Below are 18704 nucleotides of genomic sequence, written 5' to 3'. Positions count from 1 at the left end.
TCTTGGAAAGAGAGGGATTACCTGCAAGCTTTAAGGGCTGAATAGTATCAGGTTTAATGTTGGTGTTGCTGCTTTGCCCCTGCCATGCTGTGGTATGAGTTACAGCTGAATTATTTGCTGTGAGCATGGATTACAGCCTCCCTCTGTTTGTTCTAATGAACTTAAAAGGAGAAAAACTACAAGTTCTCTATCTCCATTGCACTTTTTAAAATGCTTATAAATCGAAGTGACACTAGAGCACTCTCTTAGAGTTTTCTGAGAAAAAAAAGAAAAACTACTTGTTTAGCTGAACCCAGTGTTATCTTATAGAGGTGGTGTCTAAATCTGTGAAATACTGTGGCTGTTAAGTGAGCTCTGATTTCTGTAAAGCAAGAAATGTCCTGAGGTGTCTAACCAGTTTTGCTCTATATTTAATTAAAATAAAAACCCAGCATAGAACAATTTGTTTTAAACTCACTACGTACCAGATTTTGACAGGTAATTATGAAGAGGAAGACAGAAATCATACAAAAAGCAGTCCATGTAGCTACAGCATTTAATAATTTTGCAGTTAACCAGGAGGAGTGGGGGGAGCATGTAACATTTGTAACTCGTAAATTGGCATAAAATTGTTGGTAAGAGGGAGGTCCCTGATACAGGATGAAGCAGGATTGCTTGTGGAAGCAGGCACAGCAAGGCCATCCCAGGGTACTGACTCTATGAGGCTGCAGCTGGGGACTTACATACCTGCTGTACCTGCAGGGGAGAGCAACCTCTTCTAGGAAGCAGTTGCTGAAAGATTCAAGGTTAGGTTATACAATGTGTCCAGTCTCTATCCATACACTGTAATTCAGCCATGGGTTAATACCAGGTTGAAGTCAAAGGTGTGGCAGGAATGTTTTGAAAGGGAATAGGAGCAGAAAAAGAAATTGCCTCTCTGATTCATGGTACGACTGCAGCTCTGACATGCAGTGCCTGATGCCATGCTTTGCTCTGGGGCCTTCAGGCCATAAAATTTCACTGTCCTTTTGTAAGTGCCACCTCTGAAATTCTCTGAAAGTGTTTCACAGTCTGTTGCTAATCAAATTCCTGGCTGGAATTGATGTCTTGGGGTGGGGGGAGCAGTAATGGAGCCGAAGGTTTAGCTAAGTGTGGTGCACATGTATGTGCTTGACAGACATGCAGGCAATTTACCTGGAAGTTACAGGCTGAAATTTACTGTGGCAGGAGCCCCCAATACTTTGGGTGTCTTACCTTAAACCTTACAGTAATTGATAATTTGAGCAGGACAGTGAGTTAGTGCAGTGGTTTCACATTTATGGTCTTTCCTAGTTTGATGGGGCTAAAGGTCAGGAGGGGAGTGTTGACCTAATCTTGTTACAGTAAAGGAGGTAAAAACTTTTAAACCTTCAGTTGATGTGAATTGTTGAATGTTTCACTGTCTTTTGTTCCCAGTTGTTTACAGTAATTGAGTCCTTTCCATTCTAGTGCTTGTACTTCTGTGCTCATTAGTGTATATTCCAAGACAAATACCATACAGGAGACTTGTAAATACTGTACAGGAGATCTATTCTCCAGTTTTGTTTGCTGAATGTTTGTACCTTCCAAAATATGTTAGTCCCTAATACTGAGAATAAACTTCATGTCCTAAGATAAAACAGCACAGACAGACAGCAGACCTATAACTTCCACTGCTGTCACCTTTTAGGCAGCAGGCACTGAGGGGTCTGAAGTGTAAGGGGAAGTAAGAACAAGTAAAACTGCCAGAGTTCTCTAACAAGTAATATCTATCATAGTGAGTTTTGCTTTTGGACTATTTCTTTCCTTGAATTGCCTTTTTTTTTTTTCAGACCTTAAGCAACTTGGAAAGTCAAGACATTTTGGGACTAGGGAGCAGGAAAGGAAGGGTAAATAAGGTTGTAGATTTAGGACCTGCATATTTCCTCAGGTGTTAGAATGATATTCTGGTGGGATAGGTAACCCTCTACCTCATCCTGCACTTGGTGACCCTCTGTTTCTAGCTCTCATTTGAAACTGCTTGAGCTCTCCAGTGTAAATAAACCTTTTTCTCTTAGTTTTGGTTCACTTGTTAGCCATTGCTGGTTAAATCTGCTGTACTGTCTAGCTACCAATTGGCAGACTCAGCAAAAAGCTTTAGAAAAGGCTGGCTCTGTGATCCATTTGCCAAATACAGAGTTTAGTTCCTCCTCTGTAATCAAGCTGGAGTCAGTTGATTATAGCTGAGATTTTTCATGCCAGTATTCTGCTTGTTGTCCTTTCCCTGCTTCTTTGGTCAAGTGACTCCCCTTGCTGGAAAAAAAGTAAATTTAGAAGTATCTCTTGTTATCTCTAAACAGTAGGATTTCTTTCAACTCTAGCAGCATCAATCTGATGAGGAGGGACAGCTTCCAGAAGAGTCTAAGGAGTATAAAGTCTCTTCTGGAGTTTGCTGTCTCCTGACAGACGGAGAAAGGTTTCAGTCCTTGAGCAGTAACATAGTCAGAATCAGGGGAAGCAATTGGTAGGTAGGAAATGTAGTGTTGGATTTTTTCCATTTCCTTCCCCATCCACCTTTTTATTTCACTGTCAATTACATTTCTGGCATTGTGGCCAGGAAAACAGCTTCAAGCTGGGTTGATACTGCCATGACTGTGTTTTTCTTACAGTTAGGAAAACACTTGTTTGAAGTTTTCCCTTATTTAGAATATGTGGTTTAAATGACTCCTTGATATTACAATTTAAAGTTATCTCCCAGCTCAGTCCCTCTTCACAGAGTCAGTCCCAGCTGCATTTGGGGTGATTTTGCCATGGCTCCTGCACTGCCACAGGTACCTTGTGACTGTCTGCACCCAGCTGCCAGGCATCCCAGGGCTCCACAGCCCTTAATGCCTGCAGCCTCCTGCAGCCAGCTTAGGCTGGATGCTGTGCCTGACTTAATACATTTCTTGGGACCCAGAGCACAGGGATCACACTGCCAGGCCGTGGCCTCGTCTGGAGTCTTTGCCATTTCCCCCAGTTCTTTGGCTTTTGGAAATGCTATGCAGGAACAACCAAAGTGACTTACTTTAGATTGAAAAAAGAAATTTAGTCTAGTGCTGAAAAAAAGACGTTGCGTAATTTCTGAACCCTAGAAGTGTAGGAACATTTGCACCGAGCTGCACCTAAGCTAATGAGCCCAGCTGGAGCTGATTTGTTTCTGCATCTCTGGTACAGATAATCTGACCATGGATAATTGAGTGTTGACTCTATAAATAACCCACTTTGAAATCCTTGTCTTAAAATTGTTTTCTCATCTTCCTGTTAGTTTCCAGGCTTTCTGTCTCTGTAATCATTTCTTGGCTGACCAGAGGTTGCCCTCACCTCTTGACAAACAGATGTACTACTCATTCTTCTCACCTGTAGTGAAATGTTACACCAAGGATGGATGAAACCAGGTTCTAGCACTATAAAAAGCCAGCCAAGACCTGGTAGGAAATCATCATCCTGATGTTTTACCCATGCTCCAATTGACTTGTGTGGTTTAAACCAAAACCAGCCAATACACATCAAACATTTGGTACCTTGGAAAGATGTTTATTGCATGCTGCTTCTGAGAGACATCCTGCTGCATATATCATAGTTAAATGTTTTCAGCTAAAACTGATTCCTTCATATGGACTTCTTTGCAAGTTGGAATTCTAATGATCTTGGTTTGTTTACTCACTGTCCATGTTAAAACTCAAAAGAATTGCTCTGAGTTGAGCTATGCCTTGTTTTAATGAAAAGGGATTTTTCTTTCCCCTATGAACTTATATAAACAATTATAGAAAGTAACTAAAACATCTCATAGGAAAAATATCCTGTGTCTTCAAATGATGAGCATCTAAACATCTCTTCTTACCTGAAAGTGTTTCTAAAGTGTGGTATGTGTGTGCTCCTGAGCAGATGCATAGAAAGCTGGGACCACCTGCACTGGGTGACAGGTTGTTCAAGGCACTGGAAGTGGTGGGAGGGAAAGCTGAATTGCATAGCTGTGCTGTCACAGCTGTGCCACCTTGTGCAGTTCATGTGGCTTGGTAGGTAGTTGTACTGGAAATCACCTGTCTTTCCTCTGTGCCATCCCTGCCACATTAATCCATAACAGAGGCAGCGTGAGTGGGTGAATAAACTTGGAATGCTTTAAATCCAGGTCTGCATTCTAATGGCTGTGTGCTCTTGGAAAATACCTTTCTTCACACAGCATCTGAAACACTGACCACACTTCAACCAGTTTTGGAAGCCTCAATTTAGTATTGATTATACAGTAACTGGAAAAAGCTGAGTAAGGGCCTATATGAAAAAACCCACTTTTTTATATATAGGTATAACAGACATCAAAAATTGTAGACACAAAACCCTTTCATTCTGGGCAGTGATGGGAAAGCTGCTAATATTAGGAACAGGTGAATCGTTCATCCAAAAGAAGTAATTTGTAGCACATGAAGTTTGTTGCAGTGAAAAATGGTCAAGAGGTGCCTGCAGAGGCAGAATAGGAAGTAGTTGTCACTTGGCCTGAGGTTGATTTGCATCTATTTCATTCATGTGTGGTTAGGTCTGAGTTGGTTTTTTTTTTTTGTTTCCACAGTTAGAAATCATAAATGATGCAAGTTAAAGCAGAAACCATCATTTTTGTTATAAAACTGTAGCTAATCATGTAAAGTATGTAAAAATACTTTATGCGTATAAGTTTGTAAAAATGCCATACAAACCCACTTTTGTGTTTGGGGATGTCTTTCATAGAATCATAGAAATTAAGGGTTGGAATGGAGCTTAGAGATCATCTAGTCCCAATTGTCCCTGCCCTGGGCAGAGACACCTCCTCACTAGATCAGGTTGCTCAAGGCTCATCCAACCTGGCTGTGAACACTGCCAGGGTTGGGGCAGCCACAGCCTCCCTGGGCAACCTGGGACAGTGTCTCACCACCCTTAGAGTAAAAAACTTTTTCATAATATCTAACCTAAATTTCCCCTCTTTCCATTTATACCTATTGCCCCTTGTCCTATCACTGCAGCTCCTAACACAGAGTCCCTCTGCAGCTTCCCTAGAGCCCCTTCAGATACTGATAGGCTGCTATGAGATCTCCACACAACCTTCTCTTCTCCAGGCTGAACAGCCCCAACTCCCTCAGCCTGTCCTCGTAGGGGAGATGCTCCAGTGCTCTTACCAACTTTGTGGCCTCCTCTGGACTTGCTCCAACAGTTCCATGTCCTTCTTATGTTGATGGCACCAGAACTGTGTCCAGTGTTCCAGTTGGAGTCTCAGGAGAGCAGAGGGGAAGAATCACCTTTTTTGACCTGCTAGCCACAACTCAGTGTTATCTGTTGAATTTTGTTCCATAGAAGGTTGAGTTTGGTTTCTTGTTTGTAAGAGCTGTTGTAAACAGTGAGGGAAATATGAACAAGTGACCTCTTCAGGAATTATTTTGCACATTGATTTCTGAGACTGTGTATTAGGGAATTACCACTTGTGAATGTTCATGCAGCATTCTAAATAATAGATTTTCTTACCTCTGGCAAATAATGTGGCTGAAAGATGAGTGAACCAATTCCTCTAAAATGCCTGGAATGGGGAAGTATTCTGAACTGACAGTTATGCTGCTTTTGTAACAGGTTTTGATAAAGTAAATTGTAACTTAAATGTAAGCTCATTCAGTTTTCAAAGCAAAACAGTTTCCTTAGGTGGACAGATCTCTTTGGTTACCTGGACTTTGAAAAGATGCCAGAATATTCCAAGGGAATTAATTTGATACTTGGGAACATCCATGAGCAGTGGGAAACAGAGAAAAGCAAGTAAAAATAAACCATATATAGATTTTAACTTGAATTTCCTAAACTATTGTTATAATTATATTAGTAATAACAAGAGCAATAAACCTTATGCAATTATACCAATTTTGTCTAAGACTTCTAAAATCTGCTCATTTGGTCAAAAATAGGAAGTTTCAGGAGTCCTGTGAAAATCAGCAAGTGTGGAGAGACACCCTAAATGGTGTGGCCCAGAGAATAGTATTTCTTGTGGCATGAGCAGACCTGTAGCCTGGACTGATGATTGTTGGCACACGTGTACCTGCAGCCCAAACAGCTTATCCTGCCTCTGCAGAGAGGGACAAAGGACTGTGGGTATGGGATGAGACAGTGGGAGGGCTGGGGAGGGCAGAGAAGATCAGGCTAACAGAGATGGAGCAAATTTAGGGATCAAATCCATGTGTTTTTAGAATATTTTTCTGTTATTTCTGTGCTTAGAAAACAGTCTGTTAAGAAATACATGGATTCACCAGATGCTGGATCCCAGGTAACAGCAGAAGCCAGAAGGTTTAAACCAGGGATTATATACACATCCTCCAAAGCTTTTATTCTGGGCTAGTTTCAGTGAAGATGCTGTTTTTATATAAGTTTTTTCTAAGGAATGATAAAATGAGCTGGTGACATGTTATCCTGATAGTGAGTAAAATCCAATGTCCTATTTTGCACCAAACAAGATCAAGAGCATAAGTCTTCCAAACCTGTTTTCTCAGAGTCATAGCACAGCATTGTTTTTTGCCCAAACCACCTCAGTAGTCCCATCTCACTCTTCAGTGGTTTATCTTTTCTTACCTGGAAAAAGAAATGCCATTATATCTGTTTGGATTAAGTAAAGCATTAGAGAAATATCACTTTTCTATTTTATGACAGGTGAGGGGAGGCATCCAGTTAGCCCTTAATAATGCACATAAGTTGGGTTTTTGTTATTGTTTTGTAAATATAATTAAAGATGCAACTAGAGATACAGTGTAATATTTAGCTTGATAAATGTAAGTAAATAAATAAAAATATGTGTCATCAGATGACCTTGAATGTGAAAGATCTGCCTGAGGAAACAGGTCTGTCACAGTACGAAGCATGAGATGATGGCAATGCTAAATTTTCCTCTGTTTGCAGCAATCTGGAGTGAAATTATTTGAAGTCGTGTGTTTGAAGGAATGAATAGCTGAGTTGTTTGTAAATTTCTACATCAAGTAAACTGTTCCTCGTGCTATATTTCAGTCCAAAATGTAGAGATACTTCTTTCTTTCGTCCAGTGAGTAGCCAAATAAAGGATTTCTGTTCACATACAAAATCACCCACAAAGTTCCAATTTGTTGGCAGTGCTTACCTTTGCTTGAAGTAAAGTACCATGGCTTGATCACTAGAAATATTGGAATAGGTTGCCCAGGGAGGTGGTGGAGTCACCGTCCCTGGAGGTGTTTAAGAGGTGTCTGGATCTGGTGCTGGAGGATCTGGTTTAGGGTTTAGGGGTTCCAGCAGTGACAGGTTAATGGTTGGACATGATGATCCTAGAGGTCTCCTCCAGCCTGGATGATTCTATGATTTTAGCATTTCACCTGGTGTACCTGCCCTAAGCTTGGGGCTGATAATGTGTTTCCATCCTCTGAGTGTAGAAATGTTGGGAATGCCGTTGCCACTCGTCAGCAGGTAATGAGATGCCAGTGGAATAGAATGGTGAAGACTGTCCTTGTACTGTGAGCTCTGGGCACAAGGTGTGAGGTGCTTTTAGCTCAAACTCTCCCAGACACATCAGGATGTCTCACTCGTTTCATGTTGGACTCCTAGAGCATCTCCTCCAGCAGAACAGGAAATCTCTCTGCATAACCTTTCCTTGCTTTTCTTTGGTCAACTGTCACTCAGAAAAGTGTGTGCCTGGGATTCACCTGCTCTGTTATTTCTTTTTTGCCCGGGGATTTTTGGCCTTGCTGAGCTGAGAAATATGTATGACTTGGAGTTCAAAATGGTAATTTTTTTTCTGCAGCAGCAACACGTCAGGTGGCAAATGCCGATTACACGTGTGGAATTGTGTCATTACAGACGTGATGAATTCCTACTTAAATCTTCAACTCTTTTTTTAATCAAGTTAATACCCTAAATCATTAATATCCTCTTTTATAGCTGCAGAAACAGGCCTTGACACTACAATTAAATCCAGGTCTTGCAGCTCGATGATGTGAAGACTGACACTGTCACCAGGGCAGGGTATTCGCTCCATTGTTTTCCTGTCTCTGTGATGCTTCACTGATACCTTGGAGCTTCATCTTTAGATCTCAAAATCCTTTTAAAAGAAGCCAACAGGTATCCAGAAGTTCCATTTTACATTTAGGATAATTAATTGCACTATTTGCAGCAATTTTTGACATGCTGGAGTTCCATTTGACCTTTCTTTTATTTTTTTTACGCTTTCTACTGAAGAGGAATTGAAGTGTTCCGGGAAATGCTGAGTGTGTGGCTTTTTATGGAATTTGGCCATTTTTAAGATATTTGGCCACTTGAGTGTAATTTAGTGATATTCTAGAATCTTTTTTTCCTCCTGTCACATATAATTACTCTGAAAAATGCCATCACTAATAAAAAAATTTCCAGGAAAACAGCGGGTCCATCCTGCCATGTTACACACAAACACTCTCCTCCTTTCCTGAATCGAGGAAGGAAAAATGTAGTGTCTTCCTCTAAATACACACTCGTGTCTTCTGCTTGCAATTTTGCACTTTAGTTCATTTCTGCAGTTGCTTGAGTTGTATCAACAATTCTGAAAAAAAAACCCAAAACCCTGCAGCCTTTTTCAGCTCTTGTTGTTCTTGGCACAGGTTCAGTTCTGGTGTCCAACTGGTAGGACCGAAACTTGGTGCTTAACAAGTGCCTGTAGTCAAAACAGTTGGTGTGTGCGAGCGCTGATCTGGTATTTGCTGCAGCAGGTCATCTGCCTGATTTTTTTTCCCGTGTGCAGAATACCTAATCACGTTGCTGTGTTTCTCTGACGGCATCTGTGGCAATGTGAATCGTTTCACGTTCCAAAAGTACATGTTTACAGTCGTCGTGGAATCAGATTAAGTTGGCAGCCTGCTCCTCTCTGTAAGTGGCTCCGTTTACATTTCTTCTTCTAGCAGGATGTTTTGCATAATTTCGCTGATCCTACTCACTTGTAGACTTTGTGAAATGGAGACTCGTTTTAGCTGGTTTCTGTCAGAAAGCGAAGCTCGTGTTTCCTGTAAATAAACACCAGCAGAACGGTGGTTATTTTAGCACTTGATTATTTCCCAGTTATGTCATTTGACCTGGAACGAAGCTTGTGATTGTGGAGCTGCGTTTTGTGCAGCAGCTCAGTCCGGGGGCTGGAGCTGGCACTTTATTTCCTTTGTCAGTTTACAAGAAGTATCAAAATGAAACCGACTGTGCTGTTTCCTTTCCAGTGCGCAGCGCAAGGAGGGTGGAACGCTTTGCGGATATTATTTCCAAACTTTTTCAGCTGGACTTGGAATAGTGTTTTGTCCAAAAAGCTGGTAAAGTTATCCTTCGGTCTTGCAACATTATGCTGTACTTTGCTAACATCAAATCCAGTTTTATCTTTGCTTAGACTCACGCACTGGGTTTGGTTAGGGGTTTTTTTTTTCAGACTGTGGCTGCAAAATGAAAGTGCTTACAAGGTGTTTATGAATTCTTGCTATGAACCAGCTGCCAGTTACTGCAGGATGACACATTTCTGCGAGTCTAGTTGCTCAGTTTTCTGGTCGCTCGCTATTGCTTTTTGGGCATGTGTGGGGGTTGTTCTGTTTTGGTTTTATTGGGATTAATGCCAAGTCCATTTGCAAACTTTGAACTGGGATCAGTACAAGGTGGCAGGTTTCATTTACTGCTTACTGAAATTGTAAGTATACACTGCTCAATGTTGCATAGTGAAGGGCTGTGCAACCAACACCTCAGGATATACTGCAAATAGAACAAGTAATTCGTGCATAGGTGGTGTGTGAGTTACCATAAGTAACATCTTCATCAAGGAGACTGATATGTTACTGCTACAGAATTACATTACTAAATTTCATTACCATCTGCTTAAATACTGTAAATGGGCAGTAACAAACAGTGTTCATATTGTGTTAAGGGCAGTCGGATCAGTTACTTTGTGCTATTTTAAGTCACAGGGCTGTGAGCGTTGTGATGAATACAAGTTAGGAGGAGTTTTATTATTCTGTAATTGTTTGCTAGCAGCAAATAGCTTTCTTACCTTTCTGAGTTTTAGCAGTTATATTTTGTTTGTTTAATACCTAGCTCTAATCCATATCACTGGGGCTCAGAGTGGGTCAGCCTAAAATTGGTTTGTGCCTTAGGCCCCTCGTGCGCAGGAAGTCAGATCGTGCTCGACGAGAGTAACGTTTCAGAATTACTGGGGCTGGCAAAGTTCTAGTGTCTGTCCTCTGACAACGTGAAGAGGGATTTTTAGTTTTGTTTTGTTTCAACTACCTAAAAAAACCCCAACCCACTGAAAGACCAAAGTCATATCTCTATGCTCAAACTGTACCATGACATTTTTCCTTCGCAATCTTCTGTCTCGTTGATGGAGAAGACACAAACTGCAGGCGAAAACTGTTCACTTGATTTGATCGATTTTGAGTAGAGTATTTTGGGTAAGAATGGATATGGTTAGAAACGTGTTTTGTTTGTAGTCCAGAAAAGAGAAATCTGCAGTTTCAGGATCACATAAAGGTCTTTTCTGGGTAGAAAGCTACTATGTGTGGCCTTTTTTACTGGCAACATATTTGCTGTAGTGACATTGTCTGTAAGGTTTGCTGTGAGCTGAGTGCTTGATCTTGTGTGAAAGAGTCAAGGCAAAAATTTGAGAAGAGCTTTTCTACTCAGTGTGGTTTTGCCTCATTTTCCCACATACTGTGCTAGTGGCTCTGGAGCTCGTGTTGCCCCTCTATTGCTTTGCTTTTTTTGCTTATGATTCGAGGGAGATGTGGCGTTTCCTGCAAAACAGCTGCTGGTATTCCCTGATGACCTGTCGGAGAGGATCCAGTGGAATTACAGGTTTAAAGGCAGATCTAGAGGACTTTTTGGCAGCTGCAGCAGAGGTTTGGGGAAAGGTGGGGGTTGCATTGTGCAGGATGCAGGAAGGAGGATTAGAAATGGAGTGCAAGGGCATAAGAGAGGAGCTCTGGAGATTCAGGGACTGTTAGGTCTCCAACAACATAAGGACTTCACATGTACAAACAATTCAGATTTGGCCGAGAAAGTTGGACTATATCCATGTTTCCATAGGACATGGAGAATCTCCTGGACTAGCTGAAGATCGTTTGCAATGCTACTGATGCAGAGTTTGCACTGCACCTTCGAACAAAATGTAGCACCAGGCCTTTAGACTCTAGCCTCTAACTAGAAAAAATAACAGATATTGATCCAAAATGGCTTCTTAAGAAAGTGCAGTGAATTCAGTGAGAGAGTGTTAAACTTTCCTCCGAGATTAATGTCATTAATACGTTAACTGTTTGACAGCACAAGTCACATGTTGCTTGTCACTTGCTGCAGTGGCTGCACTGAGACAGCTGAGAGGTTGCAGAAGGATTAATGTGGTAAAGAGGATTGTAACTTTGATTGTGCTTCTGTGCTCTTGGATTTGACAGCAACTGGTATTTAGAAACAAAACAGAATATGCGTTGTTATTTATGTGGAATGTAAACAGCCATGTGGAAGTATTTAAATGAACTGGAAAAGTTCTCTTTTAAACTTGAGCATTGCAGGCTTTGGCAGGAACTGAGAAGTGTGTAGAGGTTACTGTCTTAGGAGTGGTGATAACTGGTTTTCTAGTTGCCTTGCCGTATTTTTTTTCATTTTTAGGGGCAAAAACTCATTCTGTTTCAGGTTCATTTATATCTACTGACTGTGCCACTGGTGTATGTGGACAGGGACAGCCACGTCCACAGCTGTGTGAGTACCACTTCACCTGCCAGGCTGGGTCTAGTCTGTCTACACATGAACTGCAAACGAGCTTAGGAACTGTTGCACAGATAGCTGCTTGTCTCCTCAGTATGTGAGCATGCGAATATTTCATTTTATAACAACTATTTGATGTGCAAATGTCTTTTATTCACATCCTGTTTTACTGTGTAATAGCAGATTTGTATGTTGTATGTAATTTCTTGTGTACAATTTCTTGTCTAGATGTAAAAATTGCTGTGACCAGGAAAGTCAGTTTGATAGAGGAGCCACCACCACCTGGGTGTGAGGGGTTGATTTTGACAGCTGAGGGCCTTCTTGCTTTCTCATCTGTTCCCATTATTTCCCTGAAATATATTGCCAGTGTCTAAGGCTGATTCACTACCACATACACAGCAAGGAAGGAGGAAGGGGAAGGCAACCTGGTAGTTCTTGAGAAGGAATGTATTGATATTTAGTTGTGATTTATGCCCCACCATTGAGAGTTGTCAGAGAATCCACACCTTCAGCAGACCCAGCCTCCTGCAGCCTTGCCTGCCCAGCTCCAACAAGGATTTTTTGCTCCTTGGGAGGGAGTTGCTTTTCCAGCTCTGCACTGTGCCATACCTGCAAAGTGTTGGTGCCATCTTCTCCTGCTGATGCTAAAGTGACATTCACTTTTGTGACTAAATGTGCAGATCTGACCTGAGAGCACCCATGGTTGTGTGGCAGTGGCTGTTTGCATTCTTTCTCCTGAGTGACTTTACAGTGGTCACAGTTTCCATTTTTTGCTTCCAGGAAACTTTAAGAGAAGCTGGGAAATGCTGATGATTCTCAAATCTGTATTAGAGTCTGTCTAAAAGGTGGAAGATTTTCTGTAGCCATGTTCTGGGGGAAGAGAAGGGTTTGAGGAGGTAAAAGGAAATGCCAAATGTAGCAGGTGGTTCTGATCACAAGAATGACCACAAATCTGGCCCCCTCGGCTAAAATAAGTAAAGGTGTAATCTTTCCCTTCCCTATCTTTTAAGTAAACATCTGTTTAAAATGGCAGGATGCACTTTATTATATTGTCATACCACAACAGTGACTCTTCCACCATTTTCTGTGTTAGAGGGGAAAAAATCCAAGTTTAAAGTACTGGTTTACTCTTGGGAATTGATAAATTAAGAAGGTTGTCTGGGGAAAAGCTCCAAACATTTAGCTTGACTAAAAATCCAGTGTAAAGAAACAGAAAATAACTTGATAATGTGATACTTTGATGACTTCAAAATACAAATTTAGGTGATCAGTATCTTGAATGTCTGTCTTTCCAGAAGATTAATTTTACTAACAGAGCAATGTATTTCTTTTCTAAACATATCCATATTGATAGTTTGATTGATTTGATTGATGAAGGATATCGATGATGCAGTTTACTAGAAGGCAGCCAGTCTCGAGAAAACCAGTAGCTGTGGTGAAAATGTAGTCATTTATCCTGAATTGATGTCATCTGTGTATGGATATCAGGCTTTTTTCCCAAGTTTTACCTTATTACACAGCTTGATTTTGTTGGTTACAGAGCAGTTCCTTTTCATCAGTCCTCAAGGAATTAATAGGGAAGTTGCAAATTTTGATCAAACTAATTAAAATTGATTAAATAATTGCTGAGGAGGTTGGTAAATCTTGAAACAATAGCTATTATTTCACAAAATAAATACTCCCTGAATGGAACTCTGCATTTCAGAGGCAGATGCATGGCTTACGTGGTGGCTGCCAGAAATGTGAGGTGAAATGAATGTAAATTCACTGCGTCCTGCAGAGGAGTTTTGAAGGCAGAGGCTGCACACTGAGGTGTGTGGTGGGGTGGAAACTGGTAAATAACAGTTGGCATTCGGGGGAGAGAGGAGAGATACTTTTGTATTTGAAAAAAATTAAGAGTGTTTTGTTCTTCAGTTGCAGGAGAATCTGGAGGGATTTGCAGATATGGAAGTGCTTGATCTTAAATAGAAAACGCATTTATTTAGTCATTGGAGATCTAATAGAAACAGTTTGGTATATTCTCTTTTTTTTAAGCATTTCTCTTTGTTCTTGAGGTATTTGCCCATTGCAAATTAATCATGGATGAATCCTTCTGCTACTGGCAAGTTTTTACTTGTGAGGATGCCAGACAAATTGTCATGTTTTGATTCTCTGTGGGAAAATTTTTCTTGGTTATCCTTGAAATATCAAACTAGGGAGCGCAGGGCTGATGGTGCAAATCCAGAACCTTCCCTTGCAGCAGCAGGTCACTGTCCCTTCCTTCCCCTGCTCTTGGCTGGCTGAGTGATCCTGTTCAAGCTCAAGAATAGCACACACTTGGATTCCTCAAGTTAAGTGCTGAAGGCTTAAGGCAATGCAAAATTGCTCCATGTTGAAGGAGAAACTCCAGCCTGTCCGAAGTTCTCGGTCTGTGGTTAGATTCCACTTGCTGTTTGACTGCTGTGTCAGTAGTGGGGGTACCTGGCTGATCCCTGCTGTGGGGGCTCTTGGTGCTAGGGCACCAACAGAGTCAGCTGCTGCTGATGCTGCTGAGCACGGCCCTGCTGACTGGAAAATTCCTCTTCCCCTCCCCATCCCATCCCTGCCGCACGCTGCTGCCTCTGGCTGGGGAGCACCAGGGCTGGGGAGATGGTGTTCCCACAAATGGGGATCAGGACCGTTACGGATTTATAAAACCCAACTCCTGGCTCCTGTAGTGTTTTGTAGTTGTGCTTGAGTTGGCAGCACATGGCTGTTTGCAGCACGCTGATCCAGCTGGCTGGCCAAGCACTAGCACTTCTCCCCTGGAGAAGTGTATGATTTGTAAAGAATGGCCAAATACCTCCATGAAACAACCTTTTTGCTTAACAATGTTCAGGGATAGAACGGTTAGTTTTTAAAAAATTGCAAAACCAACCAAACCCAAACAGTTTGAGGGAAGCCTGTCTGTCCTGAGGCCTGTTGTGCTGCTGTGGGGTCAGCCAGGCCTTGCTTTGTCTGGTGCTCTCGAGGTCTCTGGTGTGAGCACAAGCAGTGCTGAGCTCTAGATGCCATGTCTGTAGCTGGGACATAAACTTCCTGGTTTTTTACACTTGCCATTTGCTCTATAAGCTTTTGCCTTGAATGGTGCTTGGAGATAACCCCCAAGACAGGAACGAGGCAGAGCCTGCCTCTCTGCAAGGGCTGGGAGCAGAGACCTTTTGCTACCTTTCAGTCTTCCCATTGTTTTCCTTACAGTTTCCCATTAAACTTGAAACAAGGCAGTCATAAAGTAAACTGCTCAATAACCAGGTCACATGAATTCTTCATAAACCATTATGGGAGCAATCTCATGTCTGTCACAGAGCATTTTGCCAAGTCATCTGAGCTGTTGTTACACATTCTCCTCTTTATTCTTGATGTGGAAGAGCTGGGAGACCAAGTGTACCAGGTGCTTATTAAGAAATTATTTGCTATTTCTTGGTGAAATCTTCTGGCAGATTATTGCCATTTATTTTACTATTTTTTGCATTTTTTTCAGCGCTCTTCATGGAGTTGATTTTGCTTAATTATCACCTGACTTGATTACGTTCACAACAGTAATGAACTGGTCTTCTTTGGAGTGATGAAATCATTGTAACTAGCATCAAGAGGAACAATTATCTCTTTCCTGACTTCTGTTTTTTTTCTTTTAGCCTATGAAATATTGTAAAATTTTCTTTTTTTTTCCATTACAGAACGAAGACACGGTTCAATGTGTAAACCTTCCCCTTCTCCAGCTTCTCCAGCCTGTAATTCCAGGACATCCCTAGTCCAGATGAAACCGAAATCCTGTATCAGCGGCCATAACCCTGTCAGCAGCAACTCAAAGCCATTCAAAACGCCCAAAGACAATCTACTTACCTCCAGTAGCAAACAGCACACAGTCTTTCCTTCAAAAGTGTCACGGGATAAACCATGGTAAGTACCAAAACAGTAGTGGCCAAAGATGTACGATAAGGATTTCTGTGTAGATATCACAGTCACTAAAAAATCTGTATTCTCATCTTACCTAAGTTTGCAGTTTAAGCCTCTACATTTCTAAGGGGGGAAAGTGGGATATTTGAAATGAAGAAAAAAAATATAGGAAGGGGAAAAAGGACTGGATTGCTTTTCTGATGTTCCACCCAATGTTTGCTTTTCTAAGGTGCATATAGCAAGTCCGAAGTTCTGGGTCTGTGGTTAGATTCTGAGATATTGACCCAGTTTGCTGTTTTTAAGGTCCATCTTCCATTGCAGTATCAGCCCTTAAAACTGATGCTTTTAAACACTAGGATAATTTTTGCAGAATTGTTAATATTGGCTTAACTGTTGTTCATGCAAACTTACTGATTATAGTCATTTATCACGTTGGAATTCATTCTGTATTTTGATAATGTTTAATGCCTTAGAAGATGACATAAGAAAATTCTGGCTGCAAAAATCACTCTTTTGGGGGCGTCTTACATCATGTACTGTGATATATATACACATGCAGGCTTGGAGACTGCTGTGCCCATCCTCCCGTGACTGTGGTGATAGCAGCAGAGTTGCAAAAATGTAAATGAGAGCAGAACTGGGTCAGTATTTTATCCCATAAGAAGCTGTTTTGTCTTTAGTTATCTACAGAAAAGATGCTTTGTGATTAGGTCACTAGGTTGGTGACTTGAGATCTGGGCTCAGTTCCTGGTTCTGTTACAGCTTCATCTCTTCGGCTTCAGTTCTCTGTCTGTGTATTTGAGATAGTGAGACTTCCTTTCTCTTATCTACTTACTTTGTGATGATCCTTCCCTTTTCTATGTAACATGTAGCATAAGAAGATCATGATTATAGGCAGAGTTCCTGGGCACAACTTCCTCAAAGCAGCGAGTCGTTTACTGCAAACCATTCACTCATGAGACAGAGCATAAACTCAGGTTATGTTACAGGAACAGCTCATGCTTTGTGCCTGAAACGTGCACGAGTTGCTGTGATTTCAAGGACAGCAGCTTCTGCCAGGCAGTAGAATTTACCTTGCAGGGGAACAAACTTGATCAAAATCTATTCTTCCTATAAATCTGAACCCACCACCTCTTTAGGCATGGTGAGCATTGGGAGGAATTATGGTATATAATGCTGAAAATAGTTAATCTGAATGTTTAGGGTACACACACACACGTTAACTAGAATAGCCTCTACCTCATCTCTCTGTAAGTGCCTCATTGACTACTTAAAACCAAATATTATTGATCAGCTTTATCGCTCATCTCTCTGTAAGTGCCTCATTGACAACTTAAAACCAAATATTATTGATCGAATAGCAGCTTTTTCATCTGAATGTTGGAGGGGAATTTTTTTACAAGGGGATCTTTTCAAAGTCTGATTAAAAGAAAGGACTTTAGAGTATTAACACTATTGATTATAAACCTGTTTCTCATCCTACTGTTACAGACAGCAACTTGCATATCCACATTTCAGCAGACTAACTGAATCTATAAACAATATCTTCCGTTCTGGCAACAGATGGCATTCTGGCAGTCAGTAAAAGCTGGAAGGGAACAAAATAACTGAGCGTTTCCACCAATCCCTTTTCCCTTTATTGGGAACATCCCAAATATTTACTGGTGATTAACAGGGTAGATTGAGCCGTTTAAAGCTGTTGTACTGCTCTGTTAATCGTTTGGCAATGAACTGACAGGAGTTGTACCTGAGAAGTGCCCAGTTCATGCAGCTCTGCTGGGAGATCATCCTGTGGTTCTGTTTACCAGTGGGGAAAATTCAGGCATATCATAGTTAAAGATATTGTGATCACCATATAACAACCCACAAAACAGTCTGAAGAGGAGATCAATGGAATTGTCTTTGGAAATGTGGTGTTAAGTGCTTCAGATTGCACGACTTGTTAAAGAATAAAATCCATCTGATAATCATCACAGGTTATAGAGAGCTGACAGCTGTTAGGGAAGAAAGTGTTTGTTCCTATTCCATTAGAGATTATAATATTTATTTGGAATTCTAGAAAATACTCAGCAGAACTGATTAAGGGGAAATTGTTCATAAAATTGATTCTTTTTGTAAGATTCTGTCTTCCATTCAACTGCCTGCACAAGCCATAGAATTCTTATCTTATCTTTTAGAAAGAAATACTCAATTAACAGAAGAACATTTGTCTCAAAAATGCAAATAGGCTTCATCGTGTGTTCACGTGTGTTGCAGTTTATCATCCTCATAAGCTTCCAGTTGTTCAGTGGTTTTGTCTGTTACGTTGTGGTCTCACACCAAACATTGCCTTGACATAGTTTCTTCCAGACAGTTGTCAAATGAGCTTAATTCAGAAATTGTACCACTTGTAATGATTTCTTTCCAGACCTGGAATAACCTTTGTTGGACTGGCCTGATTCTCTCATACAGCATCTCCTTTAAATTGTAGCTGTTACAATTAGTATTTGAGGAATAGCTTCTCACAGCATGGCCCAGTAGGTCTGTGTGTTGCCAAGCCTGCCTGTGCACCCAACCCTTCTGTTGTTTAATTCATTGGAGTTTTGGTTGTGGCATCACCTTTCTCCACGTCCTGTGTAGTCCTAAGATGTGTTGCAGAGGTTCAGGTTGCTCCATGGCTAATGCTTTTTTTAAAAAGCACAACCAGAATGATCAGATGAAAGAGATCTGGAACTGTTTCATTTTTCTAGCCGCTGTTTTAATACTTCCCTTCTTGTAGTTGGAATATAAAGTATTATTGTGAATACATCATCCAGAAATATCTGTCAGCTCTGATTTTTTTCCCCTGTGTCTCTCTAACATCGTTGCTATTAATACAGCAGTGCTTAGAGACTGGAGCAGAGCTGGAGCACCACTGCACTGTGCACAAGATAAATGCAAACCATCGTTTTCTGAAGCTTTGCAGTCGAGGGGGTAAGAGGTGTAGCAGAAGGGTGGAAAATAGAGAAAAGGGCAAAGAATAAGATAGTTGGTAGTAATAACAATAATGAACAAGTGATGATAACAAGCATAGCCCA

General features: G+C 41.1%; 1 protein-coding gene across 2 annotated transcripts in view; it reads left to right on the top strand.

Annotated features, from left to right (window-relative positions):
* Positions 1–18704, top strand: part of ATXN7L1 (ataxin 7-like 1) — a 111798-nt gene that overhangs the window by 65248 nt on the left and 27846 nt on the right. For both annotated transcript variants that reach the window (XM_009070506.1, XM_009070514.1), the window contains exon 3: positions 15429–15651. In XM_009070506.1, coding sequence (XP_009068754.1) covers positions 15429–15651 — 223 coding nt within the window. The remainder of the gene's footprint in view (positions 1–15428; positions 15652–18704) is intronic.

The sequence above is a fragment of the Acanthisitta chloris genome, unplaced genomic scaffold (assembly GCF_000695815.1).
Source record: "Acanthisitta chloris isolate BGI_N310 unplaced genomic scaffold, ASM69581v1 scaffold2060, whole genome shotgun sequence".
Classification (NCBI taxonomy): domain Eukaryota; kingdom Metazoa; phylum Chordata; class Aves; order Passeriformes; family Acanthisittidae; genus Acanthisitta; species Acanthisitta chloris.
This window is presented reverse-complemented; position numbering and strand designations above follow the sequence as displayed.